This window comes from Embiotoca jacksoni, unplaced genomic scaffold (assembly GCF_022577435.1).
Source record: "Embiotoca jacksoni isolate LCO1_2020_lvr unplaced genomic scaffold, fEmbJac1.0.p SCAF_7, whole genome shotgun sequence".
NCBI lineage: Eukaryota > Metazoa > Chordata > Actinopteri > Embiotocidae > Embiotoca > Embiotoca jacksoni.
Window position 1 is genome coordinate 15,825,875 of NW_027185425.1, and position 26,726 is coordinate 15,852,600.

At 42.3% G+C, this 26,726-nt stretch overlaps 3 protein-coding genes across 5 annotated transcripts; 1 reads left to right on the plus strand and 2 right to left on the minus strand.

The window, feature by feature from the left end:
• Window positions 1–858: 858 nt before the first annotated feature.
• e2f3 (E2F transcription factor 3) lies at window positions 859–7,819 on the minus strand. Its single transcript, XM_069176917.1, has 7 exons — window positions 7,607–7,819; window positions 7,322–7,427; window positions 6,293–6,533; window positions 5,881–6,012; window positions 4,747–4,861; window positions 4,430–4,625; window positions 859–4,191 (listed from the first exon to the last, which is right to left on the minus strand). Exons 1-7 carry the CDS (start codon window positions 7,643–7,645, stop codon window positions 3,902–3,904), a joined length of 1,119 nt encoding a protein of 372 aa, XP_069033018.1. The 5' UTR covers window positions 7,646–7,819; the 3' UTR covers window positions 859–3,901.
• Window positions 7,820–9,535: 1,716 nt separating this feature from the next.
• srfbp1 (serum response factor binding protein 1) lies at window positions 9,536–14,592 on the minus strand. Of its 3 annotated transcripts, none has more exons than XM_069176043.1 (3): window positions 14,541–14,592; window positions 12,768–13,214; window positions 9,536–11,760 (listed from the first exon to the last, which is right to left on the minus strand). In XM_069176043.1, exons 2-3 carry the CDS (start codon window positions 13,212–13,214, stop codon window positions 10,453–10,455), a joined length of 1,755 nt encoding a protein of 584 aa, XP_069032144.1. In that variant the 5' UTR covers window positions 14,541–14,592; the 3' UTR covers window positions 9,536–10,452. The 3 variants fall into 3 exon arrangements, with proteins under 3 accessions (XP_069032144.1, XP_069032142.1, XP_069032143.1); XM_069176041.1 differs by lacking the exon at window positions 14,541–14,592 and adding an exon at window positions 14,088–14,286; XM_069176042.1 differs by lacking the exon at window positions 14,541–14,592 and adding an exon at window positions 13,698–13,892.
• Window positions 13,834–25,942, plus strand: maco1a (macoilin 1a). Its single transcript, XM_069176040.1, has 11 exons — window positions 13,834–14,079; window positions 14,989–15,130; window positions 15,298–15,424; window positions 15,637–15,760; window positions 15,910–16,088; window positions 17,552–18,089; window positions 18,494–18,652; window positions 19,715–19,897; window positions 19,987–20,107; window positions 20,443–20,617; window positions 23,710–25,942. Exons 1-11 carry the CDS (start codon window positions 14,000–14,002, stop codon window positions 23,910–23,912), a joined length of 2,031 nt encoding a protein of 676 aa, XP_069032141.1. The 5' UTR covers window positions 13,834–13,999; the 3' UTR covers window positions 23,913–25,942.
• The last annotated feature ends 784 nt before the right edge of the window (window positions 25,943–26,726 follow it).

Consider the following 26,726-nt stretch of genomic DNA (forward strand, 5'->3'; position numbering starts at 1 on the left):
CATATGGAGACATTTAATTATTACTGGAAGTACCTGTCCATTCTTTGGCTTTATCACAAAGAGTGAATTTTTTTAATTAAGCAGTAAGACATTTTAAAAGGGGACCACACGCCCCCCCCCCCCCCCTCACTAAGATCAACGTTACAGGTTTCTCACTAAAACCTGCACACTGTATTTATTAGCATTCATTCACTGTAATGACTCTCAGAAAATGTGACATGAACAAGTTAATCAAGTCACCAATTACTCAATGTATCAAGTACGAACAGTTTCCAGTTAGTGAAGCATTTTCTGTTTGGCAGAAGAATTTATTATTCCAACAAGCTGCTTGATAACCTTAATTTCCTCATTTGATGGGCATTTTTCACTACTTTAAACAATATTGTCTTTATATTTTATTCAATTTATCTGACTTGCATTGTTATTCTATAAGGCTCTGGTGTTAGTATATTATATTATATATTATTAGTATATATATATATATATATGTATGTATATATAATATATATGCATATATATATATACACACACACACACACACATATATATAGATATAGATATATATATAAACTTGAAATTGTGTTGGATCGATGTCAATCTTGATGTCAATGTAGCATTTCCCAATCCTACACTAATACTGCAATGTGAGAGAAGTGAGGGAAAAAAACGAAGTCAAGGCTTACACTGCTGCAACCACAGCTTTAACCACGCTGAGAACATTAAACATTAATTAACTTCATGGTTACTATAATAGCTGCAAATAAAACTTTTTTTAAGCGTTTATAACAATTAGGAATTGAATGTCCATTTCTTTGAGAACATATATTAAAGTTAACAGAAAGCACTAAAGAACTGGGAATGAGTAACAATAAGTAAACATCTGTTTGAGCTCATAAAACCAGGCAGGTCTCCCTTTATTTCACTTTGATACAGTAGTTGCTTTGACCAGAGATGAGAAGTTGAGCTCCATTTAGCCCTCAGGAAGTCTTCTGGGTACGAAGGTGCATAAGGCACGCATTTGGTGCAAAGTACGACGCACATGAATGAATGTAATGGGAAATAGAAAATGATCCTTGACAACAAGCTGTGAACAGCAGTTAAAACACAACACAGAAGTGTGGTTCTGATGACACCTTAGTGTCACATCTTTTTTTAGCATGCTCATATCTCATGGAAATTATTTTCACAGTAATATTCCTCCAACTACAAACAGTCCAGTTGTCGGAGCCTGTGCACAGCATCCATCCTCCCTCTGAACACGCTACGATAGTTCGTGGATTAAAGAAGAGCACACTGGAGTATATGACGCTTTTCTCTCAGCAGCTTTGATTTTAACAGTGTTCAGTGGTTCGTACTGGTTTTACCACGTCAGCTGCTCAGAGCTGCAAACATGGCAGTCTGCTAACTCAGGTCTGGCACCGTCAGAGCTGCATTCTGACAAAGTGCGGTGAGACGAACAGTTGTGGTGGTGGTGGTGCGACCAATTCAACGACAAACGCCGACTTCCAACAGTGGCACACCAACTCCAACATGAGGGGCTTCAGTGTGAAAGTAGTTCATCTACAGAGGACCTTTCCGTCTAAACTTTTGATGACAAACAGCCGTTTGTGTTTCCAAACCTTCAACATAAACCTTTTCCACAGCAGACAGTTCGACTTGTGACGGCAGCAGGAGCACAGCGGAGTCAAATCTCAACAACGAAGGTTCAGTGTCTAAAACAGTGAGTCAGCGTCTACAACACCAGGACACGGGAACTGACTCACCTACATGCGATGAACTTGTTTTTGATGTTACCATGTTTGGTGTGTCTCCGTTCACATACTTACATGTAGTACAGTTCCTTGTGTTCTAGCTGAATTTCAACAGCACTATTCAGAAATAACGGTAACATTTGAAAGCATCTCCCTGAACGTCTACGGTTTCACGCACACAATGAAAATACAGATGGCTTCTATCCAACAGTAGTAGTGGTATTTATTGCAAAATAAATACTTTTGTGTGTACGTGTACTACTTGTATGTATATAGCGTTGTGTCCTACAACAGCTGCTGCATTGTCAGACGTCACAGTTTAAAAATAGGCTGATGATCCCTCCCTTTCTGCTACGTAACCGTAATGGCAACCATTGAGGGGGAAAAATGTCCAGCATGTCGTACTCAATGTATTCACTGGTTTCAGGATATGAATAGTCAATAATACACAAGAAATTGATTGGTGATATGCGCGACTATCATTTTTCCTTATACCCCCATTTTTTACAAAAAGGTTGTAATGCGTTACTCCCTTCAGAAGGTGGTGGTAAAAGATGTCCAAGCAAATTCTGAATGATCATTTTGCTTGAAATGCCCATCCCGAGTTTGAGTACACCACGCAGGTACTCGTAGCGCACTGCATGTTTCCATACTTGCCCGTGTCAATGCACCTATGCACTAATAATAAGTGAAATAAGTAAAATAAGTAATATGTGAAAGCATTCAAGTTGAGACACAGCCCAAGTGTCTGCTGTGAAAAAAGTAGCATCATTTGACAAATTAAATGTCTCTGTAATCAAGGCCAGTTTTAAATGGAAGAACTAAAGGTTTGTCAATGCAGAGAAAAGGAAAGTCAGTGCTTACAGTGGTTCAGTGTGTCATCAAAAGGCAAATCTATTCCTCCTACAAGAAGGGAGACGGGCTGCATCAGTACCTGAGAGGATTACTGGCTAAGATGTTTGGTGGTCACCATGAAGTATTGCAACAAAGTTCTGGTACAATGTCAAACTTTGGGGAACTCCATAAATACCGTGTATACTGTTTAGAAAATTTCACCTCTAGTTAGAGTCACTAGAGTCCTGAGAAAACTACAAGGAGAGCACAGGTTCCAGACGGACACCGAGTTATGAGATAAGAACCACTTCAAATACTTCAGTAAATCTTAATGGTCATTGGCCTTGGTGTAACCAATCCACATTAAACAATTCTTTTTTTTTATGTCTGTATAAAATGAGATGTGTCCAATATCAGTCCCATTTATTCAGTCATGCAAGACCACCAACTCTTTTAGTAAACCTCACGTGAAGATGATTTAATAACTGCGATAACTGCACTGGTATTGGATTGGTACTCAGTATGAGGCAACACCCTGTGTTGTGTTATTGGAATCCGTATCAGGAATTTAACTTGGATTGCTTGGATCCTTGTAGCAGGCGCCATTAAAGACCGAAAGTTTATTTGCATATCAGTGCAAAGTGGCGAGGAAACAATTCTCTGGACTGAGGCACAAAATACGATTCTCTATCTTCAATAGCTGAGGAGGAAACTAAGATACAAAAGGAAGAAGTAGCAACAAACCACAGTATTGTGAAATCATACAGTCGAGCACAAACAGTTTCCACAGTTGTACGTTTTCCTCGAACTCCAACATAAACAGCAAAAGCCCAAAAGTGTTTAATCAACACCTCTAGATGCTGTCAGATGGATCGGTCCAGGTCAAAGTCTGACATTGAGCCGTGTCATCCCTCCAAACCAGCACAACAGTGCTTCTGAGCCCATATCCGACAAACATTACTGGGTCAAGATTAAGTCCTGCGTTGAGACTGTAACCTTTGTACTTTGAAGACTCAAAAATGTCTCAAAAACAGATTAAAGCTAAATGTTTCATCAAACAACAAGTCAAAGAGAGAAAAAAAAAAAGGCTACCAGAACAGGACATGGCATCTCCGAGACCACTCTGATATGATTCTCCTGGGTTACAACCGCCTCCGCGTTCCTTAGTGTCAGTAAATCCCAGTAAGGCAAATGCAAATATATATATAAAAAAAAAAAAAAAAAAAAAAAAAAAAAATTAATTCAGTGCAGCACTTTTATTGTATCCCCTTAATATCCTGTTTGTGTGAAAATTACTGTATTCCCAAAGCAGCTGTTCAAAGAGGAGATATATCCAAAGGTGATTGGTCCAAGTCAACTGAGGAAAAGAGGTCAGTGATGCCCTCGTCCTCCGCCAGGCTCAGAAGGTACTCCTCCCCGTCAAGAGAGAAGGCCAGAGGAGGAGTGAGGGTGACAAAACTGTGCTGGTCTTCGGAGGGGGGTTGGACAGGGGTGAGGGGGGTGGACGTGAGGGAACCGGGGGTGGACGTGACCGGTGGCGAGTGTTGTGTCAGCTCGGACAGCAGGTTGGAGAAACTATTTAATCCGCAAGTATTATTAGAAGCGTCTAGAAGGATGACGGGGTGTGGATGAGGAGAGACGGAGAGAAAACAGATGAGTGACGAAGGCTTAAAAAAAAAACTAAGCAAAAATAAGCCAACAATCGAAGTATAATATATTCTAAGCCTCCACTGGGAAAAAGGTGTACATGGATATTTGCACCCTTTTTCGTTGGCAACAAATGCCTCCTTGGCATCGGTAAAGTGTCTGAGGAGAACCATGGCTTCCTTAAATATAAAACTCACCTTTGGAAGACACCTGGATGAAGGATGGGAGAGGCAGAGGGAGGACAGAGTCCTTCCCAATGACGGTCGAGTTTAAGTGACTGCCGTTGGCACCGCTGGCTGCTGGGCTGTCTGTGGTTTCCATGGGGACGGGCTCATCAGAGCAGACGAACACTTCGATGGGCCCCTGGATGCTACTGAGGTAAACCTGGAGGCTCTGCGCATCGGAAAGAAGACAGAGTGCTTTTATTAAATGAAACACTTCCAGAAAACAGTTCTGTAATGTGATTACACTCCGTTAAACACGCTGTCTTCTTCCACGGACGTTGATGACGTACCTCCTCTGGATGTGGCACCTCCAGTTTGGTCTCTGCAGGGGCTTTGATCACAATCACAGTCTGCTCTTTCAAACTGGGAATCCTGTTGACATCCTCATATGTCAAATAGGCATATGTGATCCACAAGGTCAAGGAAAATCTTAAACACAGACTGGGGTTTACGGATGTCTCCGAGAAGCTGTTTATACACTCAATAACTCATCCTCAAAGTCACACCACAAGCAACACACCAGCGATACACACCGTTGCAGACCAGAGCAAAACTCTTGCTGCATGCACAAAGAATACACATCCTTCATTACTGCTGCCCAGAGTGGAACTGAAATGCTCACAGCGAAGATGGGAGCCTTGACTGAACTTTCAATAAGCATTTCACAAAACGCACGCAAACCAAAAGATTTGGGTGATCTGATGGGGCTGAGGAGGAGACAGAGTGTGCAAGAGACTCTGTATGTACAAAAGCAGGGCAGATTTGTACTAAAGGAAGCAGGATGAGGGTTTCTGCCGCGGTGAACCAGGAACACCTAGATGAACGCCATAAGCCGAAACACATTGGTCTCATATTAAGGTTCTTCTACATTCTGCTCGTGTTCCTGAACTTTTGACCGCTAGCAGATTTGTACTAATGCATATCGCCCGGGGGTGCAACGTTAAGTGTATTTCTCCCGAATCACTCGGTACCAGACAACTGATTCACTGTGAAAGATTAACAGATAAGTACGCTTTGTTTATTTATAGACTGTCAGACCAGCTGCATTTTTAGTAGTGAGGAAACAATAAAAACATTACAAACAAAAAACAGAGAGGGTTGAGAGAGGTTATGCTAATGAACTAAAAGGCAACAGATTTTCCCTCCTTTGTCAATTTCTTCAATCATTTTCCAACACAACACTGAAGCAATTGTGTCATCCAGAGAAGTTGGCGTCCCCTGTGATAAAGCACCAATGCCTTAGATTCTATTCCAGACGGTCCCGTTCACACTTTTGCAACTGCAGCTCTAAAACGGTTTCATCTCTCTGTGGCTCTTTGGTCTGGACTTGGCTTTATACTACCTAAACATATCTGGCTAAGAAGTAAGTAATGGCGGACAGCAATACAGAGTAAAACGCAGCCGATTTCACAAGCAAAGGATATCTCTGACAGTGTTGGTCCTCACACAGCTGTTGTACCTGCCGTGTACAACTTTGGATCAGCTCGTCCAGCTTCTTCTCCTCTTCAATGAGACCCTGCAGCTCTCTATCTTCTCGTGGATCTGCTTTCGCACCCCTGTGCACGAACACAACAGTGTGAACGGCAAACAAACAACACTTGAGACGTCTAAAATAAGATCAGACCTCGATGAGTATTACGAACTGAGAAAAACAAAAATACAAAACAGTGAAATTAAGTCTGAGCTCTGCCGGCTGAGGCAGGACGCCAGCACCAGCAGCTGTCAGCACTTTTAAAAGGCAGAACAATCTGCTGTCAGCTGCAGGCCTGCCAGTCTTATGTACAGGCTGAACTGTATGCGTTGCACACAGTAGCCTCTGCATCCACGTCTACTCACATCCACTGGATGTTGCTTTTAGACTTCTTTTTGATGAGTTTGATCCCCTCCAGCACGTTGGTGACGTCGTAGACGCGTCTCTTTGGGACATTGAGCTCCTGGGAGACGACGTTGAGGTCCAACACCCCGTCAACAGAGCGACTCAGCATTTCCGCAAACTTTTGCGTCAAGAGACCCAGAGAGGTGTCACAGCGGGTCCTCTCGGACAGCAGGTTGGGGGCTATGGGGATGGGGGGAGGAGCTGGGAAAAAAGGTGGTGGTTGGGAATTTTTTTAATTCATGAAGAATTCCTTAGAAGCTTTCTAACGTTTCCTGTATCAAGTCGAACAGGTACTATCATGTGCTTATTTTGTTTATTTCTCACTTCAACTTTACCATTCTTCAGTTGCTCAAAGACAAAACGGGGAGTGGGTGGAGTTGAAATTCACCACCTTAAACTAAAAATGATTTCAAAGTTTCGATGTAAAGTGATATTACAATGTTTATTTATCATAAATCCTCAACTTGGCGTTAAACTGAATGCCTAGACTTCTTTAAAAGTAGAATATGGTGTAGTTTTGACACTAAGTTCTTTTCAAATTCACAGTGTGATCAATGTGTTGTGTAGCAACAAAAAGTCTGAAAGTTAAACTTCAGGACAAGTTACCAAAACAATAATTCAGAACTGCCATCAACAAGACAAATGTTTCACAGGCAGGAGACGGAAAGGACAAAAATAGTGTGTGGAGAAGCTCTTCTGCAGAAGAACAGAGCGGACTTGGAGAATCCATCGAAAGAATCAAGTAAATTACAATTCACTGTTAAAACACAAATCTGCTCACGAAGGTCTTAAACCCTGAAACCAGCAAACACCACATTTCCCTTTGACTTTCTGTCATTTGTTTCCACACTTTAGGACGAAAGCATAGTAGACCAGACCAAGAAACACAAGAGGTTTCCTGTAAAGTTGAACCACGTGTGTTGCTCAGCACAGGCACACGCATCTGTTGAAAAATCTCAAGCGCACATTATTACACCACAAAGTCTTACGTCTTCCTCCTGTGTGGGTCAGGGAGGCCATTGGCTTCTTGGCTTTGGTAGGACCATCAGGAAGGTCCTGCAGGTCACTGGCCTCCAGCTCCAGCCTTCTCTTTGCCTGACAGGGAGCATTTAGCACAGCTTGTTAAACAGAAGCATTGCACATCACAAATGCTTGGTTGGAACATTCAAAAAAAACAAAACAAAAACAAACTTAAGACTTTTTAGCTTGCTTTAGTTGCTCACAGGGCAGCCATTTTGGTCTATAACAGTATAAACTACAAACTCGCCACTTACATTCACTTCTGAATTGAGCTGCGTGTAGTTAGAAGCCATGAAAGTGTCTCTATATTCAATAAGAAGTTCGTGTTGTCTTCGGAAGCTGTTTATTGGTCATTAGTGAGTGTTGTCATTTGTGTTGGGGCTCAAGCTAGCTTCCCTGACCGGTGGGTTTAGCTAGTTGCAGCGACACTCCCCATCCCCCTCACATGCTCACCCAAGGCCTGGAAACTAGCGTGCCCCTGACTGTTAGAGACACTTTACAGTCCCCTCCTTACCGATGGACCCCCACAGAAGTCCGGCTGTTAAAAGTACACCGTCAAAGTGTGCAGCACCCGAGGACCGAGCCCGTACAAAACTGTGCTCCAACGAGGCGCGGTGTGATGCCTCAGCTCAAGGTAAAACACACGTCAAGTTACCGGAAGTACATCCGGACGAAGCTTCACCGTTCACTTTCAAAGTAAAAGCGTTGCAATCGCAGCGCAACTTTTATTTTGTCTTTTTCCCCTTTTTCACACGAGTGTTATAACTCAATTCCCTTTGGGAAATTACGGTGGGATATAATTAAAGATATAGCATGAAACTCCAAATACACCGGTGTGCAGTGAGCTGTTGTACCCTGTGTAACAACTCACTGTATAATTCACGTTATAATTTTTGTTTTTTTCCTGGGCCAGGTTGTAAAACGTTGCCCACTACTGCCAAGTGGATATTGGCATTGTTGTTTTTCTACTCGTCTTGAAAGGAATCTATGTGAAAATAGAAAATTCTAAGACAGAAAAAAAATCTAAGAGGTTTATTTTCCCCAACAAAGACACGTCATATCTTGCATTGTATTTTCCACTCCGTTGTTGTTACTATTACAATTGTTATTTTGCACATAAGTGATGTATAACCGTTTACAAATGTCAAGCAACATAAGCAACTCGTCGCTCAACTCCTTACGGTTTCCTTAACTTGTAAACATTTATTTTGAAGATATTTGGAGAGCTTCCGTTATTGTCCTGGAGAACCTCCGCGCACTTAACAATTGACAAACGTTGCATTTAATGGTGCTAATGTTTAATGAAACCGGAGCGAATGTGGTTGATTTCACTCACGACACAAATATCTACAACCGGGCCTTCCTCCGGTTTTTACTACATGATCCTACGAGGAGGAACACGCTCGGCAAAGTGAACAGCAAGCTCGTCTCGGTACGGTCGTGCAGGCGTGAGCAACGTGGGTGACGTTAAGTTTGAATAAAGTGCAACATGAACCTTTATGAACGTGCTCAACCGTGCGAGCCGCCGACATGCAGTCATCCCATAAGTAGCCGCGTTAAAAGCGACTGTTTTAGCCGGTTAATTCAGCTCACCTGGACTCTTTCGACCAGACTTCCGCCGTGTTCCGGTTGCAGAGTTTCCTCCGGGAGTTGCGCACTCGCGGCCGTCGGTCGGCTCGGATTTTGCGGTGCTTCCCTGGCGGGGCGAAGAAGCGCGAGTCCGTCCTGTCGAGACGCCCTCGGAGCACCCGGGATTACGATCGACGGAAACCTTCGAAACCCCATTTCTCACCTCGTGCAGCGCTAACGTCCCGTCACTTTTCATTTCTACCGCTTGTACAAAATGTAGCTGACGGTACCGTCACTGCGCTGTTCAAATTATGTCCGCAAATAACGCGAACAAAAATACTTCCAGATGCACGGGGAGTACACGTTCTTCGCGGGAAACACGGATTCCCCGGGACAGTTTCAAACCAGATTTGCATGTGGACTCCTATTGGTCAGTAGTGAGCGCGCAGCGCCGTGTGCGTCTGACGTAGCCAGAACTGACCAATGAGCACGGAGCTCGGCAAGAAATATGCAGAAAATGGTGTTTACCGTTTTTTGCTGCATCTGTTTAATGGTTTTAATAACATTTTCTGTGATGCAGTTATTTGACAACCTTTAAGAAGAAAGATAAGGACTGAACCTGTAAACGTAAACTTTAATATTTTATATACTGTTAAAATACATCTAATATTATGAGACCATAAACAAGAATGGGTCATATTAAGTTTGGGCTTCTGTGGATATTACATGGGTTTCATAGATGGGAATGTGCAGAATAACTAACAAGAATTGCCATTATTGGAACTGAAAAGTATACATGCCTTATGAGTAGAGCCTGACCGATATACAAGGCAGTTCAATTTAGAGGCCGATATTGGCCTATCACAGATATATCTGTATCAGTGTGGCCGATATTTGCCAACATGAAAACTTTTGATACAAATATAATGCAGAAAAAGCTGCCTTCGATGAACTAAACATGTTTTTAGGGAACTTTAATGTTCCAGTGCACTGATGTCAGTGTGGACAATAAACTGTAAAACGTCATGTCTTTGTCACCAGTGTCCCAGGTGTTTGATAAATACATTTGAGGGATCATTGCAAAAAATATGGCAGCTGATATATCAATATATTAATTTGTTTTACTCCCTAATATCGGTATCAGCCCCAAAAATCCAGTATCAGTCGGCTCTCGTGATGTCAAAGTAGCAGAACAGTGTCAGAGAGAGATGTGTATACGTTAAAACCAAATCAAAAAATACACATTACTAAAGCATATCCTTACAAATTACTTGTTTCTTAAATTGCAACTAACTGGTCAACATGAGCAAAAAAAAAAAAAAAGCTTTCCTAGGAGACTCATTTCACTGCTTGAAAACACAATATCTTAACATCCTGTATAATATTTCATCCAAAAATCTCGGTGTGGTATCTTTAACCGGGATTAGAAATATGTTTCCACACTTTATACAACCTTTCTACCTCACCAGCATGTAAGACAACACAAATCAATCACAGGTGTGTACTCGGTATTAACAAACAAGAAATGATTTCAGTCATCATCATCAAACTTAATCTTCTTCCCCTGGAAGGCCAGGATTTGTCCTTGCTGCTCCTTCCTCTTCTTACTGGCCTCCCAGGATGGATGCAGTGCCTGCTGCGGTGCCTGATGAGAAAAGAAACCTCCACCCCTGTGATCCCTTTGCCTTGGCGGGCCACCTCTGCCTCGGCCCCTCCCTCTATCGGCAGATGCAAAGCCTCTCTCCTCAGTCGGAGGGCGTCTGCCTTCGAGGTGGAGCTGGCTGTACTTGGACCCTGAATTCTTTTCCTTTCCTCTCTCCTGCTTTTGGAACGGTTTACTAAAATCTCTATTCATACCACTGCTGCCTTTTGGTTTTCCTTGGCCCCTAGATTTATTATCCCCACCTCTCCCTCCACCCGCTCCCCCGCCCCCACCAGCCTTCGTCCCAGCCAGGGAGGAACAGAAAGCAGACTGAAGCCTGGCCGCTTTAGGCTTTAGCCTGGACTGAAGCTCATCAAGTTCTCTCTGCAGTTTGTCTTTAGCTTTCACCTTGTCCGTGGAGTCCTTTCCCACTTTGTCCACCTTCTCCTCTCCTTCCACGTCGCTCTGTTTCTTCTTCTTCTTGACTGTGCTCACCTTTCCCACAAAGAAGTCGTCATCGTCGCTCTCCTCTGACTGCGAGGACTGCTTGTGGAAGCGCTCCTCTGTGCTGTCATCAAAGTACTCTTTCTCCTCATCATCCGACGACTCTAAATCACTCTCTTCGTCAGCTGTAGTTTTCTGGGGCGCTGCAGGGGCGGGCTTAAGACTTGGTTTCTTTTCAGCAGCTTTATTTTGAGTTTTATTTTCCACCGTGTCCTTTACATCACTACTTTTTACTGATGCTGGTTTTACACTCTCAGACTCTGGCATTTCTTGCATTTGAATATCCGCGGTACCAGCCAAACCAATTTCTTTCTCTATTTTCTTTCCAGTTTCAACAACAGTTGCATCTTCAGTGTCTTTACGGGCATCAACTCCTTCCTCACCGTCTGTGATTTCCTTTTGCTCCACCGCTTTGTCTTCATTGTTTTTCTGACTCTCTTTTCCTCCCCGTTTGTCTGGTAACGGTAGAGTTGCCTTTCCAGCTTGATTTTGCACTTTTCCCTTTCCACCCTGCTTCCCACCCTTCATTCGCTCCTCTTTGAAGGCTTTCACAGCAGCTTTGATGCTGTCAATCTTCTTGCTGAACTGAGGGTGGGTGGCGATGCGCGCTATAGCCCGGTCAGCGATGTTAGACTTGGGGTTTTTGCACACCTGCTCAAAGTTGAGATTCTTCTGCAAGGCTGTCTTGGTCACCTGCCGAAGAGAAGAAAAAAGTCATAGAATCAGATGCTTTGCAAGAAAAGATCATAAATCTTAAATAACTATTTGATTTTGAAACCACGACTGAATTTGTGGTTTCCCTTTGGCAATGTTCACCCACGGCATTGAAATGCATCTCGTTTGATCTGATCACAGTGAACAGGACAGGTGTGAATGCACCCAGGACGCTTTTAAAAAACAAATCTGCTCAGACCACATTCAGAGTTATTTTGGGACGCAGATGGCTTCAACTTTAACCACAACGAAGGACCTTATCTGTAATGTCTAACAAACATCGGAGTCTGACAGGGTTTCAAACACAAAATTGCAAACATTTAATGTCCAACGCTCTTCACTTACTCAGTCGATTGTTTGTCTCTGTCTGCTGCAACATGCATTCACTGCATCTATGTCTATTGTAATAATATGAATCTTTCTACCCAAAATACACTTTTCATTAAAGGGGCAATACAAGGTCAGGGGTCTGAAGCCTTTCATGACAATCACATTCATTTACAAAGCACTTTTTCAAAACCAGTTGGGCTTCATGACAAAATGAAAATAGAAGAGAAGAAACAGATTGGGATATGGGATTATTGACTGTATTTCTTTGAGAACACTTCAAATTCTGTATGACAACATATATTGGTAGAATAATTGACAGTAATGATTTACAAATTTGGAATCTGTCATTCGTAGGCTAACCCTTAAATTGAGGCTTAAGTAAGCAAGAATATCTTATTTTGTTAAATGCCTGTTGCATCACCTCCTTTCTTCTGCATTTCTGTAAATGTTTACATGTTTGCTTACTTGAATATTTACTAATGTTTATGTTTATTTGCATATACAGCAGAGATGTAATATCCGATCCCAAGGAGTCACTTGAACTGATGTATTTGGAGCCGTGCTGTCCACCTGTGATCAGACCAAGCAGCACGCTTGTTAATACCAGGTGTGAACAGGATATTTAATTTGCAGAGAAGTAAACAAGATAAACTGACCAGGTCTGGCGAGAGGCTCTTCATGGCGTGGACCTCCTCCAGCAGTCTCGCTGCTCTCCTCTGATTACTCTCAACTTCTGTCTCTTTCCCTTTCTTCTTCTTCAGGGCAGCAATCTGACGTGTCAGTTTCCTGATGATCAAAGCCCTCAACCTCTTCACCTCCTTCCTCATCTTCACCACCTCATTGTTGAGGTTCAGGACATCATCCGGCTTCTTCTCCTTTGGCGCAACAGGTAACGGAGTTTTTTTATCTGTGGCTTCTGGCTTTGCTTCGTCTTCCTTCGCCGCAACGGGTAACGGAGTCTTTTTATCTGTGGCTTGTGGCTTTGCTTCTTCTTCCTTTACTTCATCCTCTCCATCTTCATTTTCTTCCATCTCTTCCTCCCGCTTTTCTTCTTCCTCAGCAGATGGCACCATTTCCTCCATCTTGTCCTCGGTACACATCATCTGTTTAAAAACAAAACAATTTTGGATCTGTAATTGCAACAACCCCAACATGAAACTTGTATATTGCGTAAACTTGTGCAATGGAAAATATATTATTTTCCATTCATTGTCTTTTCAAAGGCACCACGATGCCAAACTTAATTTAAAACTTCACTGATTTTAATCACTTCAAACGTGAGGTCCTACTGGGTTTATCCTCATTCAAAACAACCCCAGATTATTTTCGAATGACACCACCTTTAAATCAAATTACATATTATTTTAAACCGTGACGTCGCAGCTAAAAACAGCTCAGATAAAGGAAAAAAAATTTCGAGATCGACCAAGACTGACAAAACAAGCATGGTAGAGTAAGCATGGAGACATTTTACTATGGAAAGTGAGGCAGACACACTTATATTAACGTCCGAGTAGCGGCTACATCATAAACTGTAGCGGCGAATTTAAACCAAACCACTGGCACGCGTTAAGAGTCCCACTTACCGCTCAGAAAAGAATATAAAACATGTAAAGTTAAGAGAAACGCCTCGACTCATAGGGGGCAGCCATGACTAACCAGCGCGCACTTCGACGGTGGCGTGACGTCAGACGTCCGCCGGGCAACGCGGCGTGTCGCGAAAAGGGGGAGGGCCTTCCGCGGACTGTTTTTATTTATTTCTTTGTTTCATGTGCATAAAACAACAACAATGGTGGTTAATTGAAGTAGCGTGACTATTAGGATGAGCGAATGACATTTCCAGTTCCAGTTACCCGACCGATATCACAAGCGAATCAACAGGGGGAGGATGAAGCGGCGCAATGCGGACTGCAGCAAACTCCGACGGCCGTTAAAACGGAACCGAATCACCGAGGGTATATATAGCAGGTACAGACCAGGGGCTGGAGGGACGGTGTTGTACAAGTATGGCGCCTCTCTTGCGTTTTGTCAAGACGGGGCTGCCAGCCTCCGCCGCGTTCATATTCCTGCACGCTTTGGTTCGGTGTCGCGTCGGAGCTGAATGAACATGCCCGCGTGTTGTTGCGATTAAAGGCCCCGGGTTGACGTGAACTCGTGAGGCATGTCATGCACCGTCTGTCCTTAGCCAGGCGCTTTAAATTCAAACTGTGTTCGTATTTATAGGATTTGTGTAACCGGTACCTCTGCGGGTGTTAAGTGTAAATTATGCTCAGTGGATCTGTTTTCAGTTTAACATTTAAAAAAAAGAAAAAGAGCGTGAACTTGTGCGAAAAAAAATAAAATAATAATCATTTTTGGAGCTCGAGATGACAGCGGCGATGTCAGAGGCGCTCGTTTTCCGTCCGGGGTTAGCCGTCGATGCTTCTCACCTGTGCTTTGTCTGGAGGACGGCTGCATTTGAACACGTGAAAGAAGACATTTCCAACCCGACCGTGTAAAGCCACATATTATTCGTGCTATATCGCAATGGCGTGTCTTCCACAGACTGATTGACGGCAAGCCAGACCAGCTGTGCTTCAAGCAGCCAACATGTCCAGACATGTCAATATAAGCGCATTATCATTATTGTTGGGGATATGGATTTGCATCCGTGCTCACTGCTGCATTGCTGCCTTCAAATCTAGAGGTAACACCGTCTGTAAGTCACCCTGAACGTGGTTCTTGTAAACACACAGCACTGATGTAGAAACTCGATGTCCAGATGCTTTGTCGTTAAACCATCGAAATCCATCATAAGCCCTGTCTCCTTTTTGTGTCCTTTTCTTGTGTCTCTGTTTAATTATTTATTTGTGACATGTTTTCGTCTTGTCTCCACAGTACGTTCCTGTACCTGAAGTTCCTGGTCGTGTGGGTGTTGGTTCTGCTGGCCGACTTTGTGCTGGAGTTCCGGTTTGAGTACCTGTGGCCCTTCTGGCTTTTCATTAGGAGTGTCTACGACTCCTTCAGATACCAGGGGCTGGTAAGAGCTTGTTTGTATGACATCCTCTCCCTTCCCCCCCCAAAAAAAGGGGAAAAAAAAAAAAAAACACAAAAAAACCCGTCCCTTTTTGACTCACCCCTGAGCTGGTCTGGACTGAACCGTCAAAGATGAAACATTTAACTCTGTGTCTCTTCTCCTGCACACAGGCGTTCTCTGTCTTCTTCGTATGTGTGGCGTTCACATCAGACATCATATGCCTCCTCTTCATTCCCGTCCAATGGCTGTTTTTCGCTGCCAGCACCTACGTATGGGTCCAGTATGTCTGGCACACAGGTTAGTCCAAGTTTTCTGTGGATTTTTTTTTTTGTGTGATTTAAAAAAAAAAAAATTGTATTCTCCTTCTGGCAGCCAAACAGCCACTTTCACCTCAAAGACTTGGTGCACAAGAAATTCAGAGCTGCCAAGTTTCTTCAGAGCGAGACCCAAGAGTGCAGAGTTGTTTTTTTTTTATTCTTTTCTTGTCTCTTTTTTCCCCCCCAATGCAGAGAGAGGAGTCTGTCTACCTACTGTATCGCTGTGGATCCTGTTTGTGTACATCGAAGCTGCCATACGGTTCAAAGATCTGAAGAACTTTCATGTAGATCTGTGTCGCCCCTTTGCTGCTCACTGGTAAACAGCATTTATCGTTGTGTTTTTCTCACTGCCTTGCAAGTTTCCAGTATTGTCAATGATAAATAGCGGGGGGAATTATAAAAAAAATTATATATTTACACGCATAGAGTGGATGTGTGCTTTCATCGTTTCTCCTCACCTTCCAGTATCGGCTATCCAGTCGTGACTCTAGGCTTCGGCTTTAAGAGCTACGTCAGCTACAAGATGCGACTGAGGAAACAGAAAGAAGTGCAAAAAGAGAATGAGTTCTACATGCAGCTTCTACAGCAGGCTTTACCGCCAGAGCAACAGATGCTGCAGAGGCAAGAGCGCGAGGCAGAAGAGGGTGAGACACAAATATGCATGAAACACACATCACTATACCTACGGTGGAATAAAACAGGGCGACACACTGTCAGTAAAATGGCATGAATCCAGAAGAAGTTACTTTCACTGGAATGTGCATTTAATGGGTTAATCAATCAATTCAGTGGACACATTGTGATACAGTGGTTATATATGTATTTATAAAACTTTAAATCTAAAAAGGTGCTTTCACACCTGTAGTTTCCTTTCATGCCGACCATTAAAACCAAGAGCAGGGCTGCGTCTCAAGTCGTGAACTTAAACTTGCTATTTTAAAGTGCCAGTACGTGGAGTCATTCTGCATTTTGGTATTTTTTGCAGAAACTTATGTGTGTGTCTATTCACCCTTGTGTCCCAGCTCATGATGAAATGACAGATTATGAGCCTTAACAGCACAGGCTGCAACAAAGGGTTGCAACTGAAGCTTGATTTCATTATCGAGTAATGTGTTGACTTTATTTTTCTCGTTTAATATTGATGCCATCACTGTTTTCTGAAGCCCAAGATGATGTCATCATGTTGCTTGTTTCTTCCAGCCAATAATCCCAAAAATCCTAAAAGGTTCTGTTCATGATCACATAAGACAAAGACAGGATTAAAATCCTCACATTAAAAAGATTGAAACAGGGAAATGTTTGGCATTTTTGTGTGTAAAATGCTGACTACAGACTTAAATTACTGATTTGTTATAAAAATAGTTGAAGTCCAGTTTTCTGTTGGTTGATCGACTAATTATTTCAGACCATAATTGCAACTCCGCCTCAAATGTTCCATCATTGACAAACATTTAGACGTGTAATACTTACTGTGCTGCCACGTTTCACTGCGTTACATTATGAAGTACGGAACGGGCTCGACACTCTCATCATTGAACTCTTTCACTGACTGGCCAAACAAATAATCACCACACTCATGTGCTGACGTTTTTATGGCTACCAGCTGCTTATACAGATCACTGTGTTAAAAGTCCACAAGTTAGCAATAGTTCATGTTTAGAATTTAAGCTAAAATCCTGAACCTGCTACCACCGAGTGCTGTGTTTGCCCTTCTTTGCTTTCAAACCACACACCAACACAGATTCAGACCTAGGACTTAGTTTTCCTGCAAATTTGTAGTCGGCGCTCGAGTTCGATTGGCACTTTTACACCTGCTGAATCAACCTGAAGCAAACATGGGAATGCACCACAGAGTGCACCAAACACTCTTGACTATTTAGTAGTTAATACAAAGGAGAAAAAAAAAGGCTCCTGTAGCCGCCTACTGCTATTAGGCTCTCTACAAATCTTGTCAGGGATTTTCTCTGTTGTTTATCGGTGAATCAAGGTCACCATTTAGTCTGTGTTTATGGCCAAACATGTTTCCAGTCTGCTTTTGAATTTGGTTAAATCTGTCCAATATGTTTGCATATGTTTTCTAACACTTCATATGCTTGCTCTCACCCAGCTGCTTTAGCTAAAGGGATCTCGGAGGTAGAGCCCACAGTAGTATCCCAGAACGGAGCACCTCCTGGAAAGAAAAGCACCTCGGTCCCGTTACCGGAACTGGAGTACCGGGAAAAAGGGAAGGACAGTACCGCAAAAGAGCGCGAGGGCAAAAAACAGAACACAATCGGGATCAATAACAACAGTATTATACACGCACTGGACTCCAAACTACAGGAGGCAGAGTACATTGAGAACTACGTCGGGGCAAAGAGACTGAATAACGACCTGGCAGGAGAAAACACACACGCCGACACCAGCACACACACCTCTTCTAAAGAGGAGGTGGGGGGGACGGGGAAGAACTACAAAAATGCCAGCGGAGGCGGGGGCAGCAACTCGTCTCCACGCAATCACAGCTCGGCGAACGGCAGCGTGCCGCCAGGCTCCTCAGCCAATAAGAACGAGAAGAAGCAAAAGGGGGCGGGGAAAGGACAGAAGGATCCGGTGGAGAACTGCATCCCCAACAACCAGCTGGGCAAACCAGACGCTCTCGTCCGGTAAGAGACACACGGACATAATCCATTCTTATTTACTTCTCACGCACCGCCAATGCATCCAGCCTCAGTTTCATTATGCCCCGTTAACAGCTACACTTGATTGAAGTAAATTGGCCGGTACAATTTTGCTTCACTTGATCAGTTAGCTACAGGCAGAACTGACAAAAGCTCACAATAGAACAATTACACAACCTCGAAAAGGATTACAAATAAGAATCCAAAAAAAGGAGGGAAACTAAAGATCAGGGAGGGGAAGTGTGTGTGTGTGTGTGTGTGTGTGTGTGTGTGTGTGTGTAGCTGCAGATGATATTCATATTCCAACACGGAAAGTGCTGAAATGATTGTGGCTGCACCTTCTATGTTCGAATAACTGTGTGTTGCCATCGTGCGGTCTCTCCTCACAGGTTGGAGCAGGATGTGAAGCGTCTGAAGGCAGATCTCCAGGCCAACAGGCAGCTGGAGTCGGAGCTGCGGAGTCAGCTCTCCTCCCTGAGCAGCCAGGACCGCAGCCTGCGCTCTGAGCTGGGCCAGCTGCGCCAGGACAACGAGCTGCTACAGAACAAGTGGGTGCATGTATACGCATTGAATATGAAATCATCCCTTCAACTCAATCTTTGCATCTTGTTTTTCCCATCTAAATGTTATTCCAAAGGCAACTGGACTGGAGATGATTCACCTCTAATCTGAAAGGCTTCTTCGGTTTTAACTGACTGGAGGGGGGTCCGAGGCTTTAACCTTTTTATAGGGGGGTCGTTAGCACCTTGAGAGGCAATGAGGTCACATATTAGATCCACCCAGCCATCTTGTGAGTCCTTTAGGGACTCGCAGTTAGTCCTGGTGTAAATGGGTGTTGAGCTTCTGTGAAAGGACCTCAGGACTGCATTGCAAGTGGCTGATAAGAGGTGTTGTAGCCCACCTCGTCTGTTTAGAGGTATCTGCACCAGTCTGATGTAGATTGCGTCTTTCAAACCATCTATCTCGATCTATTTCAAACCATCGATTACCTGGACAAGATGTGTACATCGTTGTCCTCAAATGAGTGACTATTCACTCCAGTCAGTGAGTTACAACTGGAGAAGCCTTTTGGATGAGAGGTAAAGCATCTTCAGGAATTTCAGGCCGTACCAGTTGCCATGGGATTACATTTCGATTAACCATGACCTCGGTTCATGAGATTTTTCACAGATAGACTTCCATTTTTTCCTTTGTGACAGCTGTTCAGAGAGAATCATTTTAGGGCACCATTACTGTAAAATGTTTGATGATTTACAAGAGATAGGTTTTTGTTTTTTTCTTCCAAAGGTCAAGTTCCAAAGATGCCTACAGTTCCCATAATGCAACTTGATAGAGGCTTTTTTTTTTTAATTATTATTAGAACCTTCAAGCCTGGTACATGCCTATGTATTTCAAAATCCATGTTCCAAATCAAACCACTGAGTAGGCATCATTTAGCACTGAATGGATTGATAATGTTTTATTCCTACAAACATAACCAGCATGAAGATTGAGACTGTAGCAGCTGATAAAATATTAGTACAAGTGAATCCTTAAACCAAACACTCCATCTCATACTCCAGTGCAAAGTGTTTTATTTGACATTAACTATACTCTTGCCCTCACTATAGGCTCCACAGCGCCGTCCAGGCCAAGCAGAAGGATAAGCAGACCATCTCCCAGCTGGAGAAGCGGCTCAAGGCCGAGCAGGAGGCTCGGGCTCTGGTGGAGAAACAGCTGGCTGAGGAGAGGAAGAGGAAGAAGATGGAGGAGGCCACTGCCGCCAGAGCTGTAGCTTTAGCTGCTGCAACAAGGTACTAGTCTTTGTTCCTTCTGTTGGCCGACTCTTGAACATTTCAGCTTCTTTCACTCTTTAAAAAATTATTTATTTTCGGTACAACAGAGTGGAGTCGACCGACTCTTTTCGTGGTCGCATCAGAGAGCTGGAGACGGAGTGTAAGAAGCTCAGCATGGACATGAAACTGAAGGAGGAGCAGATTAGGGATCTGGAGGGAAAGTGTCAGGTGAGACTGGATAACACCGCTATTTTATATTAATAGTGTTTGATGCAGAGGATGTATTCTAGATCATTAAATATGTTAAAAAAATACATTACCACGATGCTGTGAATATAGCTGGTTATATGTTCTTATCTGCCGTTAAGAAGCTGCTGCAGTACTCCAGAACCTGCGTTTACTAAAATGATATGCCGTTTAGTTTGGGTAATCCTGTGTCATGCAATTGCATCAAATGCGAAGCAGAGGCAAAGGTTTGAATGAAAATGTGTACGTTTTAGCTTGTAGTGATTGTCAAATATACACAGAAAGTCTTATTTGCCCTTCTACATGTCATCATGAAGGAGCTGCGCAAGTACAAGGAGAACGAGAAGGACACGGAGGTGTTGATGTCAGCGCTGTCAGCCATGCAGGAGAAGACCCAGCACCTGGAGAACAGCCTCAGTGCTGAAACCAGGATCAAACTGGACCTCTTCTCTGCGCTGGGGGACGCCAAGAGGCAGCTGGAGATCGCACAAGGTAGGTGGAGATCCGTGGGGATGATGTGATCTCCTCTGACAGGGAGGGTTTTTTTATGTTTTCACTGCGGTTTGTTTGTCTGTGCGCCAGAAGGATTATAGACAAACTACCAGCCTGATTTTCATGAAACTTGGTGGAAGGGTGAAGCACGGAGACGTAAAGAAGCCATTTTATTTTGGAGAGGCTCTGAATCCACAAATAATTTTTCATGATCATTAACTTTACATGATAGGGCGTTTAGCCTTGCAAATGCAATATATCTTAAAATCCAGTAGGTGTCAGTCAAGTTGATTAGTCACAAAAGATAGGCCATTCTAGAAATACAATGACTCCGTATCACAATCCACATTGGCCCGTCACAATTATCACACAATCGCCTGATCGCAATTATATGAGCTGACTGCAATAATTTCGCATTAGAATCATTTCCATTCATCTCCATTAGAAAGATCATATTTCCATCGGTATTTCCACATCGTATTCCACCATTTGAGGTTTGACTGGCGTCATCTCTTTGCACTTCCTTCCTCTTCAATGCTTTACTGGCACACGAGTGGAGAAGTAGCGCTGCCAACTGTTTATAACTTCTAAAATTAGATTGACTGCATCTCGATGAGCATTTATTAAAATCAGTGGATCTTCATAACATCATGGATTTAGTAGCAAAACCAAACACCGCTGCCACAAAATGTCTCTTTTACATAAGTTGTAGGTGTATTATTAAACTATGATTAGGTCTAAACTACAATCGTAGCTTGAAATGAAGAGAAAACAAATAAATTGCTAATTATTACTCTGAATATGAATAGTCAACGAAATTATCATCATCGTTATAGGCCTACGTTCACAGGTACCAATAACCATAAATATATACATAAAAAGATACACATGTATTTGCTCACACTGAAGCTGTTGTGGAGCACTCGGAGACGGTGGTTTGAATGGGGAGAACTGGAAGCTGTACAGCAGCTGAGATGTCGGGCTTCAGCTCAACACAACTGTGTTTTGACAACATTGTAGTAGTTTTTGAATAATTTAGACGTATAAAGTGATTGAAGGTGTAGATTCACTGAAGAGTGGACGACTGGCCTTGGTGGAGGCCTGCGCTCTCCTTGTAGATTATTCATGTTACTGTTAGTCTCTCTCAAAACATCCTAGTTGTTTTTTTTTTATCATTGTCTTTGCTTCAGAGCTCTTGAATGAACCTCATCTTTAAATAAAGCAGATCAAATCCTCACCAAATGACTTGTTGCTGAAACCACATCAGAATGTAACAATTTCTAATCTAATCTCTGAGCATAACGATTTCCACCCTTAACCATCTGTAACCTAATGGACAAACAAACTGATGTTAATTAGTGGAAGTGTAATCAATACACCAGTAGCAGTCACCACAGCACCACAAAGCCCGAACAACAACAACAACAGTGTCTGAAACCGTGTACCGCTGCTGTGGTCTCGTGGGATCAAGTGATTACTGTTCATTGCTTTTACAAAGCAGATTTAAATCATTTCAATATGGATCCCATGCCTTCCTCTTTGTTTGCTTTGATCCTATTAACATGATTGAAATAAATCAATTATTTATAATTATAGAAGAAGTTTTTATATTGGATACTAATCGGTCCCGTTAAATCAGGGCAGCGGTCCATGTGTTAGAACATAGTGTTAAATGTGAACTATTCATCTTCTCATCTCAGACATAAACATTCCCCACATATTCAGAGAATACAGAATATGTACTTGTTTATTTCACGGACTGAAAAACACATTATACTTGATAATTAAAGCCATATTAATAGTACTAGATAATAATGTTTACTAAAGTCTGGTGCTGTAAATGATGTATTGTGTTCAAACCTTGTTTGCTTGTTGCTGTCAACGGCTGCCTGTGTGTCGGTGAACTACAGTTACAGTTCTGTACTATTGACAGCAGACAGTTTGACTTGTCGTGGCCGGAAAACTAGTGAAACTAATACTTCTAACGATGGATCGGTTGCAGTCACTGACCCCAGGAGTCACTGTCACATTTACAGACTTGACTTCTTCTGAATGTTATTAAGATACACGTTCACTGCTATGAAATGTCAGAATGTCAGCTCTGAGAAAGGTCTATAATGTGGTGACGGTACAAGTGACTGTATCTTCAATAGTATCCTCATTTGCTTGTGAAAGGCCAACTTTAGCCCCATTGTGGCTAAAACATTCATCAGTACAAACCAAAACAGAAAGCAAATATACACAAATTAACCTACAAGGGAAAGAACAGAAAATAATACACCCCAGAGCCTGCCTGAAAATCATCACGTTTTCACATTTCTTAAGTATAAAAGTAATCTGGTGATAGTTGTCTGTACATTACAAACAGGAAGTGCCAAGAGCTAATTCAGCATACTTTTAACTTCACCAATTTAAAAAAAAAAAAAAAAGGCTAAAAGCTGGTAGTCCAGCAAGTGTGCTGAAAAACAGTTGGTAATTTCAGCTGTTCTGGGGAGGTGTTAGAAAATTACTCACAAACGTGCTCTGGACTGAATTAAAGTCCTTGACAAGGGCAGGCAATGTCTCCTAGAAAACTACATCCCGTGAGTGTCTGAGTGTGGCTTTTATACGAGATAGTGGATTCATGAAATATCACTGCCTTCTCAGCGGTGGATGACATATCCATATATGCCATAAAATGATAGAAATGAATCCAACATCATTTGTTTTAACATTTTGGCTGTTTAAGCCCAGTGTTGACAATCTAGTAATAAGGACTAATTTATTTGACACGTTTTAGACTGTTTTTATAGTGCTGTGAAGACGTCCATCAGTTTGTCCATTTTTTTGAATTGGCTGAAATCAGTTAATTTTCCTGTAAATATTCTAGTGTCTTGTTTAATATCTGTCCTGTGATATAAAATGACACTTTCATTGATAGAGGATTTTCTCCATATCATCCAACTCTACTCACGTCGTCAGTGAAATAGTCTTTTCTGAGCTTTAGAAAAGCACCTGTAGAGCTGTCAGGGATTTAGTCTGCTCAGACACTCTGGGACAAATGTCCACCTCACTCTGACATGACCGTCTCCGTGTCCCGCCGTCTCCTCCAGGCCAGATCCACCAGAGGGAGCAGGAGATCGCCGAGCTGAAGCAGAAGATAGCAGAGGTGATGGCGGTGATGCCCAGCCTGTCGTACTCGTCGGACGGCGGCAGCCTCAGCCCCGTCACCCCGCACTACTCCTCCAAGTTCATGGACAATAGTCCCTCCTCCCTGGACCCCAACGCCTCAGTCTACCAGCCCCTCAAAAAGTGACTCTGACATCCACACTTTGTTGTCAGACAGAACTTTTTTTTCTCTCTCTCTTTTCTTTTTCTTTGGCTCTCAGTTCCAGTTCGGGTTATTTCTGGAGTTTACCGGCCCTTGACACATCACACACAGACACAACCCCTCCATACATGTGTGTATTTGGACGGGGTTTTTTTGTTGTTGTTTTTTTTATTTTATTTTTTTTGGTTCCATTATGAGAACTATTATTTTGAAGGGGGTTGTGTGTAAGGAGATTTTAGTTTTTATAATTTTGGAGTTATGAGATTTAGCCATCAGACAGCGCGACCTGTTTGAAGGGGGGAGAAAGGAACACACAGTTGGTTGGCCAAATGTCTCCTGAAGAGCCACCATGCATCGCTTCATGTCAGTCTTCTTTTTCGATGTACAGTGCGACCCACCCTCCCACCCCAACCAAACCCCACCCTCCTCTCTCTCTCTCTCTCTCTCTCTCTCACAGCCATATTTCCTTCTATAATAAACAGACACCCCAGGCTTTTAATTTGAAAATACAATTGGCTTTTCATGATGGCACGATGGATCGGAAGCTCACCTGTAAAGTACCGGCCTGTGAGAGATACATGAATGTAACACTGTTCATGTTTTGATATCAACCAGTGATTGTTTTGTAATGTTTCCGTTCAGTTATGACAATGTACATTTCTTCTTCTAAGAAAAAAAGAAAAAAAAGAATCGTGATATTGAACAGTTTGCCGTGTTCCTCAGATACAGTTTAGTCTCTTTATGCTGGATTAATGGATTGTCCAAGTGGATGAAGTAGTTTTTTTTGTCCGTGATAAGAATACTACCGCTAGATTGGACCTGGCACTGCCAAAACGTTTGCTGCAGACACCACTCTTCTCCCTCTCTGGACCAAATTAGAACCCCCGCTTTAGGCCATATCGTTCACGGGATTTAATGATGTCGAGGTAACAGGGCGTTACCGTTATTCGCAGATCTTAACAGTGCCTTGCAGTTTCTCGTTTTGAGATGCAGAAACCGCATATTTTACAATCCTGGGATCTAAAAGCTCTCTCTTTTTCTCTTTCTTTCTAATTCCGACACGCCTGGTTTTCATTTCTACGAGTTAAAAGTTTCTCACTTGCGCAAGTCAGTATTCAAAGGCTGAAACAATTAAAGTGTCACATCAGACACACTGGAACCTTCTTGCAGCTAATTGACGCCAATATAAAGGGAAAAGCTGATCACTGGACATGGTACAAGTCATTCTAATGGTGACACAGTCTTGGTACGCCAAACACCAACCAAACTGATTGTCTATTATCGTGCCCTTAGAGTTGGCATTTTGTTGTTTACAACGATGTACATTAACTTACTGAGGAATGTTTTTTCTTCGTTTAGTTCATTTGCGTTCTTAAGTGCCAAGTGTTGATGTTGGGTTTCCATCCATACTTTTTGAATCGATGTAGCTAGGATAATGTTCGCAGAAGAGTGCTGTTATTTTTTCTGTCATTAGGACACATTTGGGACGGTGTTGTGTTTACAAGGTTCGGGGCCGATCACGACGAAGCAGCGGATGGTCCGTTGAAACTGATTGTGTTATTCATTCACACTTTTATTTATTAAGACTTTTTTTTATTTTTTTTTTATTGAGTGGCACTTCTTTGATATCTCCAATCATGCTCAGTTGGTTTCCTTTGTTCTCCACCAGGTGGGACTCTGTGAATGTGCTGTGTTGGGAAAAGGTTACCCCCTGAACCATATGACCATGTTGTGCTGTCATGTCACCTACCTGATGATTTAAAAAAAAAAAAGAAAAGAAAAAAAAAAAGTATTGTTTGTAGATCGCTCTGGCGTTGTGAATTCAGTTCTCGAGTTGCTTTTACAAGTTTGTGTAGAAAGAAGAAAAGGTTTTTGGAAAAAAAAAAAAGCTCATTGTTTTATCTTTCTATCGTTCCACCATGTTTGTTTTCTTTACTCAAAGGGGCAGTGTCACACTTTTCACTTTGATCATCACTATTAAAGAAAGTCTTGCTGGTGGCAATGCAAGCTGTTGAGTCTGTGTACATGTCATTTTTTTTTGTTATAATTTATTTTGACAGACATCAAGGAATACTGTCGATACAGTAGTTAATTTGTTTTCATTTTATAGCATGTTTCTATTAACGCTATTTATATATATAGTTGTCACCTCCCAGACTTTAAATCAGCTTTATGCATTTTCATGATTCTGTCTAAAACCTTGTTTCTGACAGAAAATCAGAACAAAAGTGCATATCCTGTGGGTTTTATGCTGCCTTCAGGTGCTGCTTGGAAATACTGTTTTCCTAGTAAGAAATTCACGTTCAGTTCCTTTAGGGTACACAAAACAAACCATCTTTTTTTTTTAATATATAAAAGACCACAGAGCTGCTCTGTCCTATGTGTGTGTGCTGCAGTGGACTGATATATATGTCGGGTAAATGTTTTCAGCTCTGGCTGCTCAGTTCCAGAACATAACAACATGGCCTATTTTCAAAATGTTATTGGCACTGAACAGATTAAATGTATGAAAATGCATGTTGGTTTTTTTTAGTTGGTCATGCTTTCATTTTTATTAAATAACAGTAGCAAGAAAAACCAAAACATTTGCTCATGTTGGGCGTGTGTATGAAGATAACATGCCACTATGATTTATACTTTTATTTTTGTACAACAAACAGAAATTGACTTCAACACACTGATAAACAACAATAACATCTAAATCTGATTAAAAACCATATAGTAACTGCATAGTTTAATGAAGATGAATTTGCACATATTCCTAAGCGTGTATTTTCTATATACCACGTAATGTCCCAT